Source organism: Macadamia integrifolia, chromosome 12 (genome assembly GCF_013358625.1).
Source record: "Macadamia integrifolia cultivar HAES 741 chromosome 12, SCU_Mint_v3, whole genome shotgun sequence".
Taxonomy (NCBI): domain Eukaryota; kingdom Viridiplantae; phylum Streptophyta; class Magnoliopsida; order Proteales; family Proteaceae; genus Macadamia; species Macadamia integrifolia.
Genome location: NC_056568.1, coordinates 31,548,067 through 31,568,152, shown reverse-complemented (window position 1 = coordinate 31,568,152; position 20,086 = coordinate 31,548,067). Strand labels below are relative to the sequence as shown.

General features: G+C 37.9%; 3 protein-coding genes and 1 long non-coding RNA gene across 4 annotated transcripts in view; 3 read left to right on the top strand and 1 right to left on the bottom strand.

Annotated features, from left to right (window-relative positions):
- The first annotated feature begins 301 nt into the window (after positions 1-301).
- On the top strand, positions 302-5,987 carry LOC122056943 (CBL-interacting protein kinase 1-like). The gene is made up of 13 exons (XM_042618908.1): positions 302-780; positions 1,210-1,272; positions 3,013-3,084; positions 3,200-3,307; positions 3,529-3,609; positions 3,712-3,765; positions 3,869-3,994; positions 4,100-4,312; positions 4,408-4,512; positions 4,664-4,780; positions 5,068-5,130; positions 5,355-5,429; positions 5,582-5,987. Exons 1-13 carry the CDS (start codon positions 604-606, stop codon positions 5,642-5,644), a joined length of 1,317 nt encoding a protein of 438 aa, XP_042474842.1. The 5' UTR covers positions 302-603; the 3' UTR covers positions 5,645-5,987.
- Positions 5,988-6,890: 903 nt separating this feature from the next.
- Positions 6,891-8,672, top strand: LOC122056944. Its single transcript, XR_006133381.1, has 2 exons — positions 6,891-7,945; positions 8,030-8,672. It is a non-coding gene; the product is annotated as an uncharacterized LOC122056944 (long non-coding RNA).
- A 1,662-nt stretch (positions 8,673-10,334) lies between these two features.
- Positions 10,335-16,280, bottom strand: LOC122057137 (AP-1 complex subunit sigma-2-like). The gene is made up of 7 exons (XM_042619138.1): positions 16,066-16,280; positions 13,647-13,733; positions 11,584-11,675; positions 11,343-11,451; positions 11,166-11,201; positions 10,701-10,787; positions 10,335-10,623 (listed from the first exon to the last, which is right to left on the bottom strand). Exons 1-7 carry the CDS (start codon positions 16,066-16,068, stop codon positions 10,552-10,554), a joined length of 486 nt encoding a protein of 161 aa, XP_042475072.1. The 5' UTR covers positions 16,069-16,280; the 3' UTR covers positions 10,335-10,551.
- Positions 16,281-17,991: 1,711 nt separating this feature from the next.
- LOC122056947 (peptide chain release factor 1, mitochondrial) overlaps positions 17,992-20,086 on the top strand; it is a gene marked incomplete in the record, with an annotated part of 12,476 nt that continues 10,381 nt past the window's right edge. The window contains 1 exon segment of the mRNA XM_042618916.1: positions 17,992-18,261. Coding sequence (XP_042474850.1) covers positions 18,093-18,261 — 169 coding nt within the window.

Genomic DNA, 20,086 nt, shown 5'->3' with positions numbered 1-20,086 from the left:
TGAAACAATTTTATGAAACATTTTTTAAGCTATTCCTCTGTTTTTTGAAACAAAAAAATACTAAAACCACATAAACAGAATATTGTCAAATAGTGGCTTAGTGTATATGATTAAATGGGATTTTATGAAAGAGTAGGCTTACGTGGTCATATATATATATATATATATATCTTGCCAAGTCCGAGGATTAGAATATTAGTTTAGATTTGACTTTGTATAAATGTATCTCTGTTATTAATTTTATATTTTTTTGACTTTCAAATGTATTACAGTCACGTCTCGTCCTGAGAGCGTGTAGGGATTCCGTGCACACAATAAAGATGGAAGAGGAAGGGGGAGGGGGGAAGAGGGCGACGGTTTCTAGTTAACAGCGTGTGCGAATAGCGATCTCACCACCTTTTTTTTCGTATCTCGTAGATTTCAATTTCATTATCGTTTGCCCCCTGAGACTCAGAGAGAGAGAGAGAGGAGTGAGGAACCCGAGACGGAAGAGGAAGAGGAAGAGGAATAGGAATAGGAAGAGGCCGGTGGGAAGTGGGAGTTTTGGTTGTTGGTTGGTTCAGTAAGAGTGAGTGCTGCTGGTGTTGGTTCGTGATATCTTTCATGGTGGGAGAGGTGGAGAAGAGAGGAATGCGACTGGGGAAGTACGAGCTCGGAAGAACTCTTGGAGAGGGGAATTTCGCGAAGGTCAAATACGCCTGTCATCTCGACTCCGGCCTGGAATTTGCCATTAAAATCTTCGATAAAAAGAAGATGCTCGATCTCAAAATCAGCGATCAGGTCGGTCTCTATCTCCCTCTTTTCAATTATGTTTTTCTGATTTTGATTCGACTCCTCCTCCTTCCAAGTTCGTATTTTTTATGAAATCCCTCTATCAATGTCCTTTTTGCTTCGGATTTTCGATTTCTGGGTTTTTATTCCTCTTCTGATTAGACCTCGCTCTGTTTCGAACTAACTGGATTTCCATGCCTCTTTTCCCCTGCATTCATTGTCTCTCCAATTCCCCATTGCATTCATTGTTTCTCCAATTCTCCATTGCTGTTGTGGATGAGTCTATGAATTGTCTGGTTCGTCTTATGGTTTCCTGAAAAATTCGTTTTCCCTTGGTTAATATTTTTAGTGAGCTTCCATTGTCCTATACTCCCAACATATATATATATATATATATATATTTTAATTTATAGCTTTGTTCGACTGTGATCATTACAGATAAAGAGAGAAATCGGCACCCTCAAACTCCTGAAACACCCGAACGTGGTTAGATTGCATGAGGTATGCCTCTCTCTTAATTTCTCTGGGTTCATATGTTCTTCATTGAAGCTTTCATGGCGGTATAGGCATAATATAACTGAAAGCCGTAAATTTTTCAACTTCTGTATTACAATTTTATCCAAATCCTCTACGTTTTCGCTTTGCGGATTTTTTGCCTAATTGATCCCGTAATCCTAATAATCTCTTGGGTAATAAATCTAAATCCGGAGAACTTTGAAATCAAATTAAATATTTGAATTAGCTTGTTTAGGTTATAGTGTTCTACCAAAACAGAGCAAAAGAGCGAAAATCTCATGGACTAAGGACTAAGGACACAGGACACTAAGGAGCGTTTCTGGACGGCACCATCGACACCCACCCATAACGCAACCCACTTTGATCGGCGTTGGCGACGACTAATTCTTTCGGTGATAATCTATTAATCCTCTACGTGGTGTGATATTATTGGAGTAAAATGCAAGCGATGAGGTGGTTGACAGCCAACAGGTCAGTTGACCAATTGTCTTCGTAGACCGGACTCTGAAATCCATCCCACCCACATGGCCCTGTGGAAACAATTCCACAATCGGTATCGTTGGTTGTCTTGGTATCGGCCAGTAGTATCGGATTGGATAGGATCATTGAGAGAGAGAGATTGCGCCTTTCGCTGCATCAATTATCTTATGATGGGCGTGTGGGGTCATGGTGGAAAAGGAAAGATGCAACCCCAGTTGCTGTGATCCGTAACAATTAGTCTTTGGTACAATAATTTTTGTGGACTGTGGCATGATGGCATCTAAATATGTGACAATGATTTTCAGGTGATCCACAGCCAATCCCGGAATGATAACGGGAGTAGGAGTGGGACCCTCTAATAAGCCTTTTTTTTTCAACATCATAGAAGGCTTTTGACTTTGGCATTTCCTCTTGAGAATTGATTGCTGACTCCCCTATGATTGGAGCATCCAGATTCCAGTCAAAGTTATTCCCTCACTCCATGTGACCAAGCCATACAAAAAGAAAAGTAGGATTTGAATCATCTTTGAAGAAAGAAGAATCCCGTGATCCTGTTATTGGATTCCTTCATAGTCATTATCAACTCTCACCCATTATTATTATACATGATTCATCATAGTTGTCATGGTGTCTAAATGGCCGAAAGTGTTGGAGGAAGCCTGATTATGAAGGCAATATCTAGGCCCAAAGGCAACGTCTCAACAACTATAGGGCCGAAAATATCAGGCTTTGATCTTGCAAATTATAACCTACAAAAGATAAAAGTACAAACAAACAAAGCCATTGGAAGTTGTCTTGACTGTTACACTAACATAAATTATGGATAATTTCTCCTGTAGTTGAAAGTAGGAGAACAGGGAAACCATAGTCTTTTATCCTACTAAAAAAAGAAAGGCACAAAAATGCAAAATCTTAAGATTATGTTTGGGGAAAGCTCAACTTTTAGTTCTATTATACTTAAAATTAAACATAGATAAATCAATTATATAATTTTCACCAATAGAACTTCATAATTTCCATGTATAAACCTTGTTGGATACACCTCAAAGTTATTCATATGAAGCAGAGAAGGGTATATATGTGTTACTTAAAATAATCTGTTATGGATATTTGTAGGATTGAATGTCTGTCTCCATTGACTGCCCTACCCATAGTTGATTTTCATACTTCTGGTCCTTCTTGTGTTTGATTATGACTATGAATCAACCTAACCATTTCCCCTTGGCTGAATTTCTCAATTAGCAGGTTTTGGCAAGCAAGACGAAGATTTACATGGTCCTTGAGTATGTGAATGGTGGTGAATTATTTGACAGAATTGTAAGGGACCTCCATTTCTTTAATAGTTGTTAAATTGGATACCATTTTCTTGCATTATTTATTGAGTTGTTCTGTTTAGACCTTGTGGTATGACATTGTGTGAGCTCTGATTTAGGCATCAAAAGGGAGGCTTGGAGAAGCTGAAGGCAGAAGACTCTTCCAACAGTTAATTGATGGTGTGAGCTACTGCCATGACAAAGGTGTTTTCCACAGGGATTTGAAGGTGATTATGTGTTGTTAAACATCATCTTGCATATTACTATAGAATAGAAATACCAAAACCAGTACCACCATTCAATGGAAGAAAATGATAATGCCTCAACTGGTTGGGGGTTATGGGTTGTACCTGAATTTTCAATGTCAATGGCACTATCAAGTTCAGCTTCTCCCTGTACAGACCTAGACATATGGGCTTGTTTCTCATAGTTGCATATTTCATGGCAGCCTGAAAACGTTCTTGTTGATGCGAAAGGAAACATAAAGATATCTGATTTTGGTCTCAGTGCTTTACCTCAGCATTTTAGGGTATGGTGTCTACAGACTACTTATCTAGCCCTTAGCATCACCATATAATTTCTTTGTTCTTCCTTTTATTTTTTCACCCTTATTTGTTCTGATTACCATTAGGATGATGGGTTACTGCATACAACATGTGGGAGTCCTAACTATGTCGCCCCAGAGGTAACAATTGATGTCGTTTCCTAACTCAAATTCCTACTCTCTGAATTTTTCTCTTAGACCTTTTGTTTACAGCTCTGATTACAATCTCTAACCATATCTGTAGGTTCTCACCAACAGAGGTTACGACGGTGCTATGTCTGATCTTTGGTCATGTGGGGTTATATTGTTTGTGATTCTTACGGGATACCTTCCTTTTGATGATCGAAACCTTGCTGTTCTTTACCAGAAGGTAAGCCAGAATTATCTTCTTTAAACCATTGGCCTTTTACTGAACATCTCATGTTGAGTCTTGGACAGCACTTCTGATTATTATCTACTGATCCGGTTGGTTCAGATATTCAAGGGAGATGTTCAGATGCCCGAATGGCTCTCTCCAAGAGCTAAAAACTTGATAAAGAGGATGCTCGACCCTAATCCACAGACTCGGGTCTCCATGGCAGAGATAAAATCCGATGAGTGGTTCAATCAAGATTACGTGCCTACTAATCCTTATGATGAGGAGGAAAACATCTTCATTGATGCAGAAGCTTTCTCTATGCAAGGGGTGGTATGAAATCAGCTAGTCTTTCACAATTCTTTCTTCAGTGTATTCCTTCTCTTCGCTTCATTTGAACCTAAAAAAAAACTCATTGCCTTATGAAGACAGTGGAGACAGAGAAAGACCCTGGTTCACCCACTCTAATCAATGCTTTTCAGCTAATTGGAATGTCATCTTGTCTGGATCTCTCTGGCTTCTTCGAGAAAGAGGTGAGAGTTTGAAAGCTTTTCCATTCAGTTTCTTCTCTGAGTATTTAAATGGCTAATCAAGCACAAGTAAAGAGTATGCATGGCCTAATTAACATTATTTATAGATAGTAGAGAGTTTGATGATAGTATTTTTCCTTCAAAATTATTGCAGGAGGCCTCTGAGAGAAAGATCAGGTTCACATCTAATCATTCACCAAAACAATTACTTGAGAAGATTGAAGACATCGTCACAGAAATGGGACTTCGAGTCCAGAAAAGAAATGGAAAGGTTTGTAAACTAGTCATAGGTTCATTTTGGGATTTTGTTGGCTCCGATGATTGATCAGTTGAGTATTATAGAATTCCAATTCAGAAGAAAAAACTACTTATTAAGCTTCCACCTTCAGGACATTGTTAGTCCTAGAGACATTAACAAAGGATGGAAAAGCTTTAGATAGAATCGCTTACCTGCAGGACATTGTTAATCCAAGAAACTCAATCATCTTTCTGAATTTCATTCAACGGGTTACTTTGGTGCTTATTTATTTATGGACATACTTTCCTTCTGATTTGCAGCTGAAGGTGATGCAGGAGAACAAAGGTCATAAGAGACCCGGTAGCCTTTCAGTGGCGGCAGAGGTAAAAGAAACCTTGACAGATTTGAGAAGTAGATGATTGAACATATATGTTGGAGGAATGAAAATGTATAAGAACGGTATAACTGTTTAATAAATGATTCGGTTTCGATTTCTTCTTCTAACACTCTGAACCAAATCGAACCGTCAGTACTAAATTGTTTACTCTTTTTGAGTTTTGGCTGACAATTACTAGTGTTTCTTACTCCTATCTTGTGAAGTTTGCAGGTGTTTGAGATAAGCAAATCTTTATATGTTGTGGAATTGAGAAAAGCATATGGGGATCCTTTGTTGTACAGACAGGTCAGTCAGTTTTGTTCTTGAAGTTCAAAACAACTAAAATTAGATCTTGAGACTCACTCCATGCCAAGCTCATCAGAGTGGATCGGCGATATAGGAGAGATAAATGGGCAACAATTAACATGTTCCTGAACTGTTTGTGTGTGTTGGTGCAGTTGTGTTCAAAGCTTTCGAATGAGCTAGGCGTAAGAGAAGAGATTTTGGCTGCACAAGTGTGAATGCCAGAGTTCTTTAGCTTAGGTCTTTTTAGGTTCAGGTCTGAAATTGTAAATTTTTCTTTTCTGCCAGAGGAATATTTTTAGGACATTATTATTCAAAATAAAGGGAAAGGTTTTGTGCACGGATGTGCATGATTTACCATCATTCAACCGTTGGATGGATGAAGGGCCATGTATCTTACACGGTCGTGTCCATCCAATGGTTTAGTGCATGACCATGCACATAACCTTTTGCCTAAGAATAATTACCTTTTCTGTTATTTGATTTTTTTTTCTTAATTTCTACTGTACATAAAATGATTGTGCATAAAGTAAATATAAATCTTATAGCCACTCTTACATATTCCTTCTCCACTAAAATTAGAAGAGTGATCAACATGTATTTATTGAAGAGTTGATTGGTACCTTGAGCAAGCCTCCAAGGAAGAAAGAGATCAAAATTAATTTCCATAGAACTTATATCGCTAGGATGACGTGAAGCCTTATTGTTGAACTTATTCAGCCAAAGACAATTGCTTGCTAAAAGAAAAAATCAAGAAATCGCCGAAGTAATCTTTCTCAACAATTCTTTTTCATCCAAGCCCCCACACAGCAAGCGGCGCATCCGCAAAACCAATGGGCGATAATGGGCATGTCAAGATTCAAACCCACAACCATGACTCAAACGGTGATGGATTGAGAGCATTTTTACCACTAAAATACCAACCCCATTGGTTATCTGAATGTTGTTTGATGGTACCAATTTATCGATGAGACTAGTATTAATTAGTGGTTAATATTACATCATAGAAAGAGCCTAATGCCCCAGAAAACAGGGCTCTATGTGGGCATGAAGAAGGCTAAACAAACAGGGTTCCTCCTTTCTCTGAAAAAAAAAAAAAGGGGGTCTACAAAAGATCAAAGTACAAGTGTACGACCAGACCAACCAGGAGTCCACGACCCACCCGCCTACCCAATGCAACTTGTTGTCAAGTTCATCATCAAATTGAAGGAGAAAGAATGAAATAAATAATCAATGGTTAATTACCTTTTATTTTTTCCGAATAAACCATCATAAATTAATTGTTTTTGTATTTGCGAAGTACAAGAATTGTTGGGTGCATTGAGAGCCTTGTTAAGGGGGTCTTCTGAATTCGTACAAATAGGATTGAAAATGTAATTTAAGTACTACTTAATAAAATGGAATGGACCCTTTAACGATTTCTTTACTAATTTACCTGAATGGAAAGAGAGAGAGAGAGGGAGAATTGTTAGTTAGTTGGGACTTGGAAGGATGGAGCTAGAGAGTACTGGAAGTAGTACAGAAACGGTAGGATCCCACAGTACTTTGGGGGTTGGGTTTTGTACTCTGGACTGTACTGCATGTGTGGTGTGTACTACAGAAAGCCCTTTCAGTCCTTTATTACAGGTTTCTTTTTCTCCATAAAAAAACCATTCAATCTGGCATCTGCAGAAGTGCACAAGTCTGATATTGATGAATGATGCTCAAGATGAGATCAACCCACATTTGGGCATTTGGGAATTGGGATTCTTCCTCCCTTTTCTTTCCTGAAGCATTTCAAAACTGGGAAACATATAAGGGAAGCCGATCGATGATGCTGACTGATCTATTCCTCTTCCACAGTCCGAGATAAATCTAGATTCCGACGCAACAGAAAGCTGAAAAGGAAACGGTAGGATCGAATTCGAAGGAAGCGAGATGGGTATGTATGTATATATGGGTAGGGGATTGATTATGAGAGGAGAAAGCAGAGACATGGCAGACGGGGATGAGGCAGAGCATGGGGTGGAGTAATCAACAGTCACAGGAGCTGTTGTTACTCTCCCCATGCACTGCCTCTTCCCTGGCTCTCTTCTCTCTACTCTCCCGGCCTCCCAGTTTCAGTTTTGTCCCTCCAACGAAAGCTCGAGCAGATGCCTGAAGAACTGCCCCAACAGGCTCTGCAAGACCAAAAAACACAACCTTCAGAAAGGGCTTATTCGACCCAGAAAGAGCCCCTGATAGAGTGAGGGCGCAGCGTGCTACGTCAATAATCAGAATGAGCAGGAACGTGGTGTTCCGAGGCTAGTGATCAATTACAAGCCTCTCAATGATGCTCTTCAATGGATCAGGTATCCTGTTCCTAACCGTCACACGCTTCTACTCAGGATTAGAGAAGCTAGAATTTTCAGTAAGTTCGATTTCATTTTCCCATTTTTTTCCCTTTAATTACTCGCTGTTCTCTCTTAGGAATCAATTTTGCAACAATTTTATTTTTGGGGTAAGAGAATCCTATCAGCTTGCGTTGCCATGGCCCACGGGTAAGGAGCATCAATGGGAGTGGATATTTTGCATTTTATAGGGGCAGGATTGTCATTTTAGCCATCTTCTGTGTCTGGGCACAGGGACCATGCGAGCAGGTGATTTTTTTTTTCCCAAAAAATAATTACAATGGATGATTAGGGCAAAAGAACGCACGGTACACATCAGCAGAAGCGACTAATGGGAGGACATGCGTGAGCATCTTCAACTGGGGCTGCAGAATCTTTTCGCATCCATTGTGAGTTGACCCAGGTACATGCCAAGAGATAATATTCTTTACTCCATATGATTAATATGATCAACACCATTTTGTACAAATTATGATTTGATAAATCAAGTAGGAAGTCGGATGATAGAATAATTATCCCAAGATAGTAGAGAAGAGCAGCAATATAAACCACATACTGATTCAACTCCCGCCAGACATGTCCAAAAACAGCACAGTGCAAGCCAATGCACAACCATCCAAGGACATGTTGGGTTTTATGTCTTGTATTCTATAATGGTCCACATTGTTGTTATTGTATTGGACTTGTAAATGTTTAGGTCAAGTTTTGGATCTATTATAAATACGAGGGTAGAATTGTAACTGTGTTGGGATTATAGTTTTAGATTTTTTTTATACTTTACTTCTATGGAAAAAAAAGCTCATTTTTGGAAATAGTACCGCATTGTGATATTCGAGCGTACCTTCTTTGATTTTTAATATATTAACTCTTAACCTCATTTTGGCTCTAGTCTACCAATGACGTAGTACTTCTTATGATTTGTCTAGCTCATAAGGCCAGGAAAAAATTAGTTAACATTAACATCTCCTACCCAAATATTGATGCATTAAGCTTCCTAGTTTAATACCATTTTTATTTCTTAAATAAAGAAAAAATCGCACTATGAGATGGAGAATAGTGTAAAGTTTTTTTTGGTTAGTGAAAAATTCTATACTTCTCTCAGGTGGACGCATTCATGTCAAACCACGTTTAGTTTCTCATGTTGTGTGCTGATTTCTTTGGTTTCTTCCTTGTGGTTGTGCAAACTTCCCCAATAAGACAGTAGACAACGCAATTTAGAATATCAATCTCCACATTAGAGTCAGATCAAATTAAAACTTTTTGGGAGCCCACTCCAGACCATAGTTAGCAAAAACAGGAACAGCAAAAAAATAGAAACGGACGGCACGGGTTATAAACAATAAAATTTTTCAAATGATATGGTCAAAAAAACGAAGAACGGCAAAAAACGGAAAATGAACGGTACAAGTTTTAAACGTGGAGATTCAAACAAATGGGACAAAAAAAAAATGGTAGTAAACTCATATAAATTAAGGAATTATTACATAAATACCTGCATCTAATGTTCAAAACAACTACAGTATCCAACACTAATGCATCTATATATATATATATATATATATCTCATGTCTCATTATAGATTTTATGACATATAATTGAATATCATCCAATACCAGTTTTAAATTCATACTTCACACTTCCAACTTTTATTGAGCAATGTGACTTAAATATGATGTTGTTCATTATTTTCAACATAGTCAACACACTCTTGGAGTAATTTATGTTCAATTTGAGTTAAGAGTCATCACTTTAGAAACATTTTTTAGCAAAAACATCAGTTTTATCTCAATTTCGGGATTCATACATTGATATTGAATTGGAAGAGATATCAGGAGAAATATAGACCATTGAGTTAGCTTCAATTCAGCGAAAGAATCAGATTGATTAGAGTTTGGGAGAGACATATATGGTCAATTAAGTAAACATTATGTTCATAAAGTCGTCTTAAAAAATGCCAAAAAAATGGTAACATGTTTAAACGCATTTTAAATGTGTTTAGAAGGGAATGCTTGCCATTTGCAATTTTTTCAAGTATCTTTGAGAAGAATACGGAAAAATGTGTTTTAAACAGTGAGAAACAAGAACGTATTTTAAACTTATTTTTGCTAATAGTGCTCCAGACACCGAAAACGAACCCTGACAAATAGCTAATGCCATAGGGAGAACAAAACATTCCTCTCCTTTACCCACATTGCAAAAAATAGGAAAACCCTCAACACTCCTTACCAAGCCACCATAAGCTGTACTGCCTTGATCAAGGATAGATGGTACATATCATGGATAGTACATATTTTGGATAAACCACCTGTCAAATCTCACTACCTGATTTAATCAAATACCCTCCCATCTATTGTCATGCATCCCCATGTACATTGACACACATATTGTACTATGAGCACTACTTTGCAATCTCCCATAGTCCTGAATTTTCAAAACTCTTATCTTTCCACTTATAAATTTTTAGTTGCGATGAAGTTGTACATATAAGCAACGTACCTTGAGGCTTGTTCACAAAAGTTATCCCATCCAATTCCCCACATGAAAATAAGGGACTGGCTACCATGTCAGGTTTTTATAAAGATTGCACAATCACAATGGGCAGTGCAGCTCAGGAGCCCTTCCAGCAATGAAAATACAGAGGAATAATAGAAGATATGAATCATTTTAACATGAACCAATCACACAAGAAGAAGATTGTGCATTTCACTTATTAAACAATACCATGTATTAACAGAAGACTTGATGCAATGGGAACCCTATTTGGTTGCTTGAGCAATCATATTACTTATAGAGTTGGCCTGCTCTTTGGCTGTCTCCACTAAAGCATCCTGCAACCAAAACAGGTTCTCCTCAACCACCATGCAAAGCATGTAAATGGAAGACGGTCTTTACTGATCAAAAATACCTGTGCAGCAATAAGACGTGCAACTGTCTTCTTGCTGGACTCCTGAAGTTCACCAGCAATTAAAATCTCATCCAGTATGTAGTAGGCCTGTCGAGTGTGCATTTATAAATTAGGAAAAAGAGTAATCCTTGCCAACATATAGGTAATCCAGTTATACATATGATCCAAACTGCAGCTGTAAGTAGATTTATTTTTTCTATTTATTTTGGGTGTTACTAAGTAGGCTCCTTCTGGATGGCTCCAAATGCCCAAAATTTGCACAGGGGAGGCCAATTATCAAAATGGTTTCCATATTTGTTTAATTATCAGGCCAAACGTTGGTGGCCCACAGAAAAAATTCAGCAGAGTGATGTGTCAGTTGAGAGCCAGAGAGGCATCGAAATTGCAGCATATGGATGGACAAAATATTGTATAAATCAACCAGGAAAAAAAAAGCTGTCTTCTACAATAAAAGGAGGAACATACCTTGTGGAAATTGAAGATTAAGTCCAACTCACAGACCTAAGGAGGGCACAAAATTTGAGGTCGGTGGGAAAGAAAAGGAATAGTAAATCAATATAATCACCATACACTGTAACCAAGTTTAAAAAATGCGATTTTAGAGCATCATTTAAACTATCCTTTGTGATTTAGTTCACTCACACTGCCAAAATAGCGATCCAGTACTTCAACATAGTGGTGAATTATTTCGAGCATCTCCAATTCATTGTCATCCTGGTCAATACACATGCAGAAATAGAGGCTGGCATATCTGTGTACGATGTTTACAGGAACTACATCAATTATTAAGGAGGCAAAATTGTCCCCTTCCAAAAGGAATTCCCTGTATAATGGCAGGAAACAGCCAAAATCAAGAACAAAAACTTGTGAGATCATGTTGTACCTTTTATATACAACTTTGTATCCTCTCCACTCAACGAAGTTACAAAGCTTAGGGGCTCGTGAAATAATCTCTCCACTTAGCTCTCGAATAACCTTTCAATGGGGATGAAAACATTTGGCAATGTTAGAAATGCAGTGTTGTAATATGTAATAAACCAGCAATTCCGTTTCTCCAAAAATATAAGAATGAACATCAGTTTCACCAATGGAGCTAAGTATGAAGAAGCCAAAATTTGATGCAAATATTTATATTCCACCAAACCCAAAATTAACCCCATCCTTTCACGCTTGACGCTTCTAAAGTATATAAATTATCTTTCTCTTCCAACAAGAAATGGATGATCCCCGCACTGAGATTATCAAATGTCATTGTCAAAGCCATCGACTACAACAAGCAATAGATTTAGATGATGCTAGAAATAGAAATATGTAAAAGGTCAACCATCTCCAAGCAGTGATTTATAATAGCCACTAGAAAACAACCAATACAATAGTCAATTTCAATTGCACAAGGCACACTATTCTCAGTCGGTCAGTCCCCTAATGATAGTTGGCCAGTTAACGACTTTGATAGGTTTGCATCAAGCAAAGAAAGATGCCCTCAAGGAAATATCAGTAGGATAAATAGCTCTTCTGATCATATGGGACATGGTTATTCAGCCAGTAAAAGGAGAAATAGATCACAAGGTATTAAGACAAAATTGATGATAATCCACAATCAATGTTCAATGTACAAGAGATATCAGTTGTCCTGACAATCATATTTGTGAATTGAATGAAGATACAACTACAAATCATTTCATTCTTGCTCACTGAAGGAAACCAAAGAGAACACTGGCACATGAAAATATTAAAGGAGAAGAAACATCATTGGTTCTAAAATATACTAACAACTTCAAAAGCATTAAAGTTGACACTGACATTGTTTATACTCAATGAAATTTTTTTATTTGCTTCTTTATTTCTCAAGAAGATTGGTCTAACACATGTACCAATAAATGAAAGTCAGCATCTATTATTCGGACAAAAAAGTTTTCAAATGATTATTTGTGGGTTATTATAGCAGCAGCAACCTTGTCCTTGCACTAGTTACCATCACCAGGTCATGTCTTCTGCCATGTGGCAAATTTGGCTAGGTGAGGATAGGTTGCACCAAAAAGAAGGGCTGGTGTGGGTTGGCCCAAGCGATAAAGGATCCCACACCAATATCACTCGTCAATTATTAGCCTAAAAGGAAGCACAGGAAGTGGAAAAAAAGATAAGCTTAAAGTTTCACAAAATTACCAAATGCCATTTCACTCAAATGGAATCTAGTCGCATTTATAGTTCTGGATCACCTTGAATCCAATTCTACTGTTTCAGGTTGAAACTTGACACATATGGGCGTAGGCCTCCTCTTATCACATGGACCCACCCATCGTTAATGATGTGGTGAGTCATCGTGAATGTGAAACGTCATGAACAGTCATTGTTCACACAAGGACCCTTTATTTTATAACTATTTCTTACAACTAATACCCTCCTATAATTAGTAAAATTTTCTGTCCATCACATACTATAGTTACAAGGGAGTTAGTTATTTGTCTCATGTTAGCCTGTGGATCAAAAATATAAAACAACATGTACAAAATTCCAGAGATTAGAAATTTGATAACTATAAGTATTAGTAATGTGTCTTTTGAGTATGCTCATAGGCCAATGGAGTAGGCATGCTCAACAAAAGAATTTCATGGCATCAGCCCTCAGGATTTTGAGTGTGAATGGTGACCTATCCTGAAAATTTGATAATCTACCATCCAGACAAGTATCTTTTTGTAATTTTGTATGTTTCTGTATAGGATGCATCGTGATACTCATACATTTGTATTCTGTACATGTCTTCTGTTTATCAACCAAACATAATTTCGGTTTCGCCAAAAAAATACAAAAGGTGTTAGCCTTATAAAACCATGATGACCTGAGAAATTAAAATTTGAATATACGTTCCAAATAATGATGCTAGATAACAAGGATGACTCAGATTAATAGCATTTGTTCGTAATATAAGGGCTAAGGAAATTTTACCTTTGACCTTTCCTTTTGGGAATAAGGAGAATACCATTTGGTCAGCCTCACTTTTCCTTGTCGACTGATAAGAAGCACAAATTGAATCTGGAACAAACAAATAAATATAACAACATTAAAGCAGCAAAAGGTGGAACAGTATGTCGCTAAACCAAACATAATCCAAAGAAACTAGAGGCTTAACTGTTGGACTAGCACATCTTCAAATTGTATTTCATACTGATTCAAGGAGATTTTTCGATCAGATGAAGACACTTAATTGACACATTTCTTAATTATTACTATCAGCTTATCTAAAGAGTTTATCAAGGACTGTTGATTCAGAATCATGAGATGGTACATGTCACTCATGTCCGAAAAGTACAGATGCATTCATGTAAGAACAGATTTTCAAGTCAACCTACAGGTATGCAGTTTGACTGCTTCAAGATGAAGATATGTAGAGTAGAAATGTAGAAAATATAAGATATGAATAAAAACTTATACAAGAACTTCCCACAGAAGCTTCATAGGTAAGGAAGCAGTGGATGAGATATTGTAGAAATTTCAAAGTAATCAATTTTTATAGCACTGCTTCGTAGGTAAGAAAGCAATGGATAAGACAATGTAGACTAAATAAATTTTAAAATTTCCCATGGAAGCTTCATAGGAAAGAAAACAGTGAATAAGACAATGTAGACTTCCACAGCTATCAATTTTTATAGCACTGCTTCGTAGGTAAGAAAAGCAGTGGATAGATATTATCAATTTTATGCCCTAATTCTGTAATCTCTAGGACATCTCCATAACCGTTCAGATAAAAAAATTAGATTCATCTCTTGAAAAGTTCAGGTTCGGTCCAACCTTCTCCTCTAGTTGGCATACCATGTCACAGGTTATTAAGTTGTCCTTTTTAGGTTTGCCCTGGATCCTATAGAAAGATTCTCTGATGCATCTCAATCAATCTTAAAACCCCATGATCCCATGCTTTAAGGATAATAAAGCATGGATAGACCATCAAGGTTATATTCCTTCTACAGAACTCTTACCTGTTTCCAATCTCTTGCATGCGTTCTACAAATCCGAATCCAAAATCATATTTCTCAATACCTCCCCCTCCGACCTTTCCCCAACAACTCCCCCCCCCCCCCCCCACGAGTTTAGTGACCTTGGATTTCTACCAAAAGAGTAACACAATGTATCAGGAAAGCTATCCCTCAACCTTGCAAGCTTACATCCCCATAAAAACCAATCTCCACCCAGGATTCATGAAGAAAAATAATGTCGTTTTGGAAGAATCGGGAAGCTTCAACCCCTTACCTACCAACAAAACCCTCCACATATATCAAGGGTTTTTACCATGTTGAACATGTAGATGAATCCCCACAAAGGTGAAAGGGAAAGGATAGAGGGGGACCCCATTGCTAAACGCTTCTTTTTGTCCTTATTAAGAACCTAGTCGAAAAAAAAATAATAATAACATTAGATTTCTAAATGTATCCATCATAGATCTCTCAATGTCATGTATGATCACAGAAAATGCATCACTTTGTATTTATGGTGTTCTCTGTCATCATTTTTTACGGCCATTCCAGTTTTTAGTCTCACTTTTCTAATTGGCATAATCAGATCTTAGAAGAGTGTTTCCGGTTTGTTTTCCATTCTTCAACTGTTCACCATTGTTGTACTGCTTTTGAGGGCAAGGAATAAGCTTGGCCTAACACCCCCTTCTGTTGTTTTCATTTTCTCTTTCTTTTATGATGGTACAAAAAGTACCAGTTTCTTGACCCAATAAAAAGCATCAGAGATTGCTGACGCCAACGATCCGAAACATCAAAGGACACAGCTAAGGCAATCTTAACAACAAAAATGTTTCAGCCTTGTTTAGAACACTTTTATTCAACACTACAGTCAACAAACTTCCAGTTGGCCACATCGACTCCTGTCAAGAACATAAAGCAGGGGATCACAGACTCACAAAAACCAAAAAAGGTTAACTGAAACCATGCATAAGGATATCCATGCTATAGGAATCCAGTGTATAACAAACCGTGTGAAAGCACCAAACCGGTCCTAAGGTATACCAATTGACATATCCTTACAATGGAGCATCCAAAGTTTCGGGCAAGGATAAAAGTAAAATCCACAAAACACATCACAATTCACAGAGCAAGCTTCCCTCCATTATCCTCTTCGATTCACCCAGACAGTTCAGTGGGAAATCAACACTAAAAAAAAATAAAAATCAACCTTCACGAAGCATAGTTCATCATCATAGGAATGAAACGCAACATCAAATGGTGTGGCACTAGCTGTTTCTAATAACATCATAGCTCATAACTAAGATATAAACAAAGACAGAGTGAAATCAATGGAGAATCAAACCATAGCTCTGCAGATACGGGCAACTAATGAAATAAACACAAGGATGAGAGATCACCATTTTGGCGTTCTTATCGCGGAAATCTCCCGCCTTTTCTCAGAACTTCAACGAAACTGAACTAACGAGTAACCAGATCCGAAAGATGAAACAAAGAAGAAAACCTAAAATCGCGGAGAGAAACAAGAGAGTAAGAAAGTCAGCTGAGCCTCGTCGTCGGAGCAGATCTATTGCCCCTTGTCGGAGAAAACCCAGATGTTAATTACTTTTTTTCGTTCCAATGCCCCAATTATTATTATAGGGAGAGATAATGCCACAATTATAAAACCACCTCACTTTTTCACCAAATTATTTTTCGACCCTTCACCGTCAGTCATTGTTAAAGAATGCTATAAAATGATGATTTTATCTTTATGAGTAAAACACTAATAAATTACTCATTTTCATTATCCCAAAAATACCCCTCTCTCACTCTCATTGTACTCTTTGATTTCATTCTCCCCTTCTCTCCATACCTGCGAGTTCAGTTCCATCCGTCCTAGCTGAGTACTGCTACTTCTGTCACCAACGAATACTGCTCCTTTTGTTGCCGGCGAGAAGTATCCGATCCTTGGATTTCGTCTTCATCAATTAAACCTTCTTTCTTCAAGTATGCCATTGCAAACTTAGAGAATTAAATCTAATCAATCAATCAGTCTTTAACTCTAAAATCCTAAATCTGGAGTCATGAAACACAAGGATAAAAAGAGAGATGAAAAGGAAACAATTTTGATCCTAATAAAATCGAATGGGGTGCACTATAGATCATAATACCGATGTTCATCTCCTGAGCTTGTGCTACTCTCCATCGATGAACCAACACAAGAAAATTCGATTTCCATCGACAAACCACCTAAGGCAGATTCCTTATAAACATTGTCCATAGTATTCAATCCCTCAATTTTGTCCTCATCAATTAAACATTCTTCCTCCGAGTATACCATTGCAAACTTAGAGCATTAGATCCAATTAATTAATCAATCAATCAATCTTAACTTTGAAATCCGAAATATGTTTGTTCGTCAACAATGAATTAGTTGGACAAAACCTTTAAACTTCCTGATAACAAACCAGAGAGATGGAAAGGAGTTCCAAAATCCTTGCCTGGAATAAACCCTAAGATAAATCAATTGAAAGAACCACAAGAATTGAAAATCGAAAGAGTTCGGACGTGATATTTTAATCAAGGGGTAGAGAGGTTCTCCGGACTTAAAAGATATGGGGTAGAGAGGCTCTCGCCTGGAACGATCGATTTCCATCGCCGGCAAATACTGTTCATTCCGTTGTCGGTGAATACTGCTCCTTCTATTGCCGTCTAGGGTCGTGACCCATTAGAATTGCGATTGAGTTTGGGTTGGGTCAATTTTGGGACTACAAATAATAGAGGGTAATTTTGGTACTTCACAATTTTTATAGGTAAAATGGTATTTAAAAAAAAAAAAGAGCTACTGGTGTCAGCATTTGAGATATATTCTGTAATAGAAACTGATGGTAGGGGGTTTGAGAATAATTTAATGAAACAGAGGGAGTGGTTTTGTAATTATGGCATTCTCCAGGGGGTTGTGCAATAAATTTCCCATATAATTACACTGCCACCCCTGAACTTTGCCCTCAAATCAATGCCTTCTCCTGTGCTTTTCAAAATCACATGAACACCCCCTCTAGTTTTGGAAAATGACAAAAACACTCATGTGGTTGGTCGGCTATTAAATGATGATGTAACAATTAGTTTATATGGTGAAAGACTATTTTACCCTCACTTAAAACATTCAAGTTAGACTCATAAGTACAATGTCTACACTATAAACATCTTCTACCTTGTCTTCCTCGAATTGTTGGGTTTTTGGTGAAAAAGTTGAAATCGAACTAATAAGAAGGAAAAAAACCGGGGAAAACCATTTGAATCGAACCGGACACCCCTTGCCCTGGTTGCCGGTTCAACTTTCAAGGAGGGCTGAGAAAAATAGGTGCCCTGCTTTCTCACTGAGTTGCAGTCCACTGAAACCCACATCTCTTCTGTTTACTCAGGGAGGGAGACCGGAGGCAAAATGAGAATTCGTGGGTTTATGTATATGAGGGGATACTTGGTTCAGGAGTTGAAAGTATTGGATTCTCTGTCTAAACCCAGTTCTCTTCTCAATCGGCATAGCTCGAGATGGTCTGTGGTTTCAAATATGAAGAATGCTTCGCTCTCCACCCTCCGCTTTTATTCCACTGGTAACCCTTCTTCCATCTTCCCCCTGAAATTTCATCCATCAGCGTAGCTTCGTATCATTTTTCTATGTAGTGATTTTGTTTTATAATTTTTTTTTAATCGCTTTCTGTATCTCAATGACGTTTGAAAGCACAAGCTAATGAACAGATGCAATGAGAGGGGCTAGCCCCACTTTTTTTTTTTTTCCCCACCCGAGGTTTTGTTAATAATCAATCATTCAGATTAGAGGCGAGATGCCAACCTCAAGGCTGAGTTCAGGAAGAAGTGAGGAGCCCTGAATATCTGCAAATTAGGCAATGGAAAGCCCTCGTACAGTGACTCTCTCAACACGTTGGCAAGAGAATCTGCTAACTCATTGGATGATAACCTAACAGCCTCTCCTCTACTAGACACAATAGGATATGACCTCTTGTGTAGATCGCCAGGTGTTCAACATATTCAATTTACTAACCTGTCGAGAATCTTTGTCAACCTCAAATCTCAGGGCCCTCTGATGATGGCAAACAATTCAGCCCTGGCTCAGCTACCCCAAATCCTGTTCCAATTTTATCGAATTTCTTCTGTGTCTGAGAAAACAAATAAGAAGCTGCACATCCAATCCCTAGAGGCTGCTTCCAATGCCTAAGGGCCTAGGTTTACATATGGAACATGTCATACTGTTAGGCTTGATTTATCCAAACAAGGAGGTGTGGGGTTTGAACTCCAGAATCACTACTGGGAAGGGCCGAAATATATTATGTTCCTGGTTAAGCTTTACATTGGCATGGAGATGCTTCTTAAAAGAAGATCCAGCGTTGCTTATTGAGCCACTTTAAGTTACAAAACACTGTGGACCTCGGTCCTGAAAGATAGTATGTCCCTGGTCAATATTTTCCTTTTCCACTCATGTAAACCATAATTAAAAGCATATCATATGTCCTCCAAGAACCTTTTGGTTCTGGTTTAGAGGATTCATTATTCCCCATCAGGCTGTTGATAGTATTCACAGGATTTTCAGTCGATATGGGTAGCCATTTGTCTTTGTCATCAACAAAGGTTTTCATTCTGATGAAGGAAAGGGAATTTTTTTTTTTCTATTGACAAAGCTAAGCTGAGCCAGAAGAAAGACTATTGTTTAGAAGTTGGCTAGTGAGATAAGTCAGTTTATTCACTATTCTTAACATTCAGTTTATCCTTCCTCAACAGTCAATGCCTCTTCTAACAAATGACAAAGTATTTGATCTGTATTGCTTTCTGTTTTGAGTTATTTGTATCTCCTGTTCATCTGGATTTCCTAAGATCAAGTGGAGAAGGAACTAAATGTAAATTTAAGTTTGCTTCCAATATCTTTCCCCTGCCATCCACCTTTGTCTGTCTTGAGTCTTATGGGAAGGTCCAGTTCATCTAGATCTCAGTCATTCATATTTTACAGAATCACAGCACCCTGATAGAGTTTATTTTCTAAATAGCTATCTTTTATTATTTGTCCCTATGATCAGTTATTCCATTTAGAGAAAGAACACACTACTTCAGTGGCATTCTGCTGCAACACAGAACCTTCCCAAATCTGATTCAATCGATTTCTTTAACCTTAAAGGTTATTTGATTCTTATATTCCCTCCCTAGACACGCACACGCACACGCACACGCACACGCACACACACGCACATGCACACACCCGCACACGCATACACACAGGCACACACGCACACGCACACGCACACACACACACACACACACACACACGGCTTTTGACTTTTATCTTTTTTCTAGCACTCATTCCCCACCCCCTTCTTAAAGGTTCCATTGGATGAAATTAAAACAGATATAAAATGGAACCTCTTCTAT

What these genes read in the sequence shown, in the direction of transcription:
- LOC122057137 (XM_042619138.1), bottom strand. An exon ending in TGGATCGCTATTTTGGCAGT is followed by an intron (nt 11,202 to 11,342) that starts GTGAGTGAACTA and finishes TGCCCTCCTTAG; the next exon opens with GTCTGTGAGTTGGACTTAAT. An exon ending in TAATCTTCAATTTCCACAAG is followed by an intron (nt 10,788 to 11,165) that starts GTATGTTCCTCC and finishes CACACTCGACAG; the next exon opens with GCCTACTACATACTGGATGA.
- LOC122056943 (XM_042618908.1), top strand. Translation starts at nt 604, where the DNA reads ATGGTGGGAGAGGTGGAGAAGAGAGGAATGCGACTGGGGAAGTACGAG. An exon ending in CTAACTATGTCGCCCCAGAG is followed by an intron (nt 3,766 to 3,868) that starts GTAACAATTGAT and finishes CCATATCTGTAG; the next exon opens with GTTCTCACCAACAGAGGTTA. An exon ending in CTGGCTTCTTCGAGAAAGAG is followed by an intron (nt 4,513 to 4,663) that starts GTGAGAGTTTGA and finishes AAATTATTGCAG; the next exon opens with GAGGCCTCTGAGAGAAAGAT.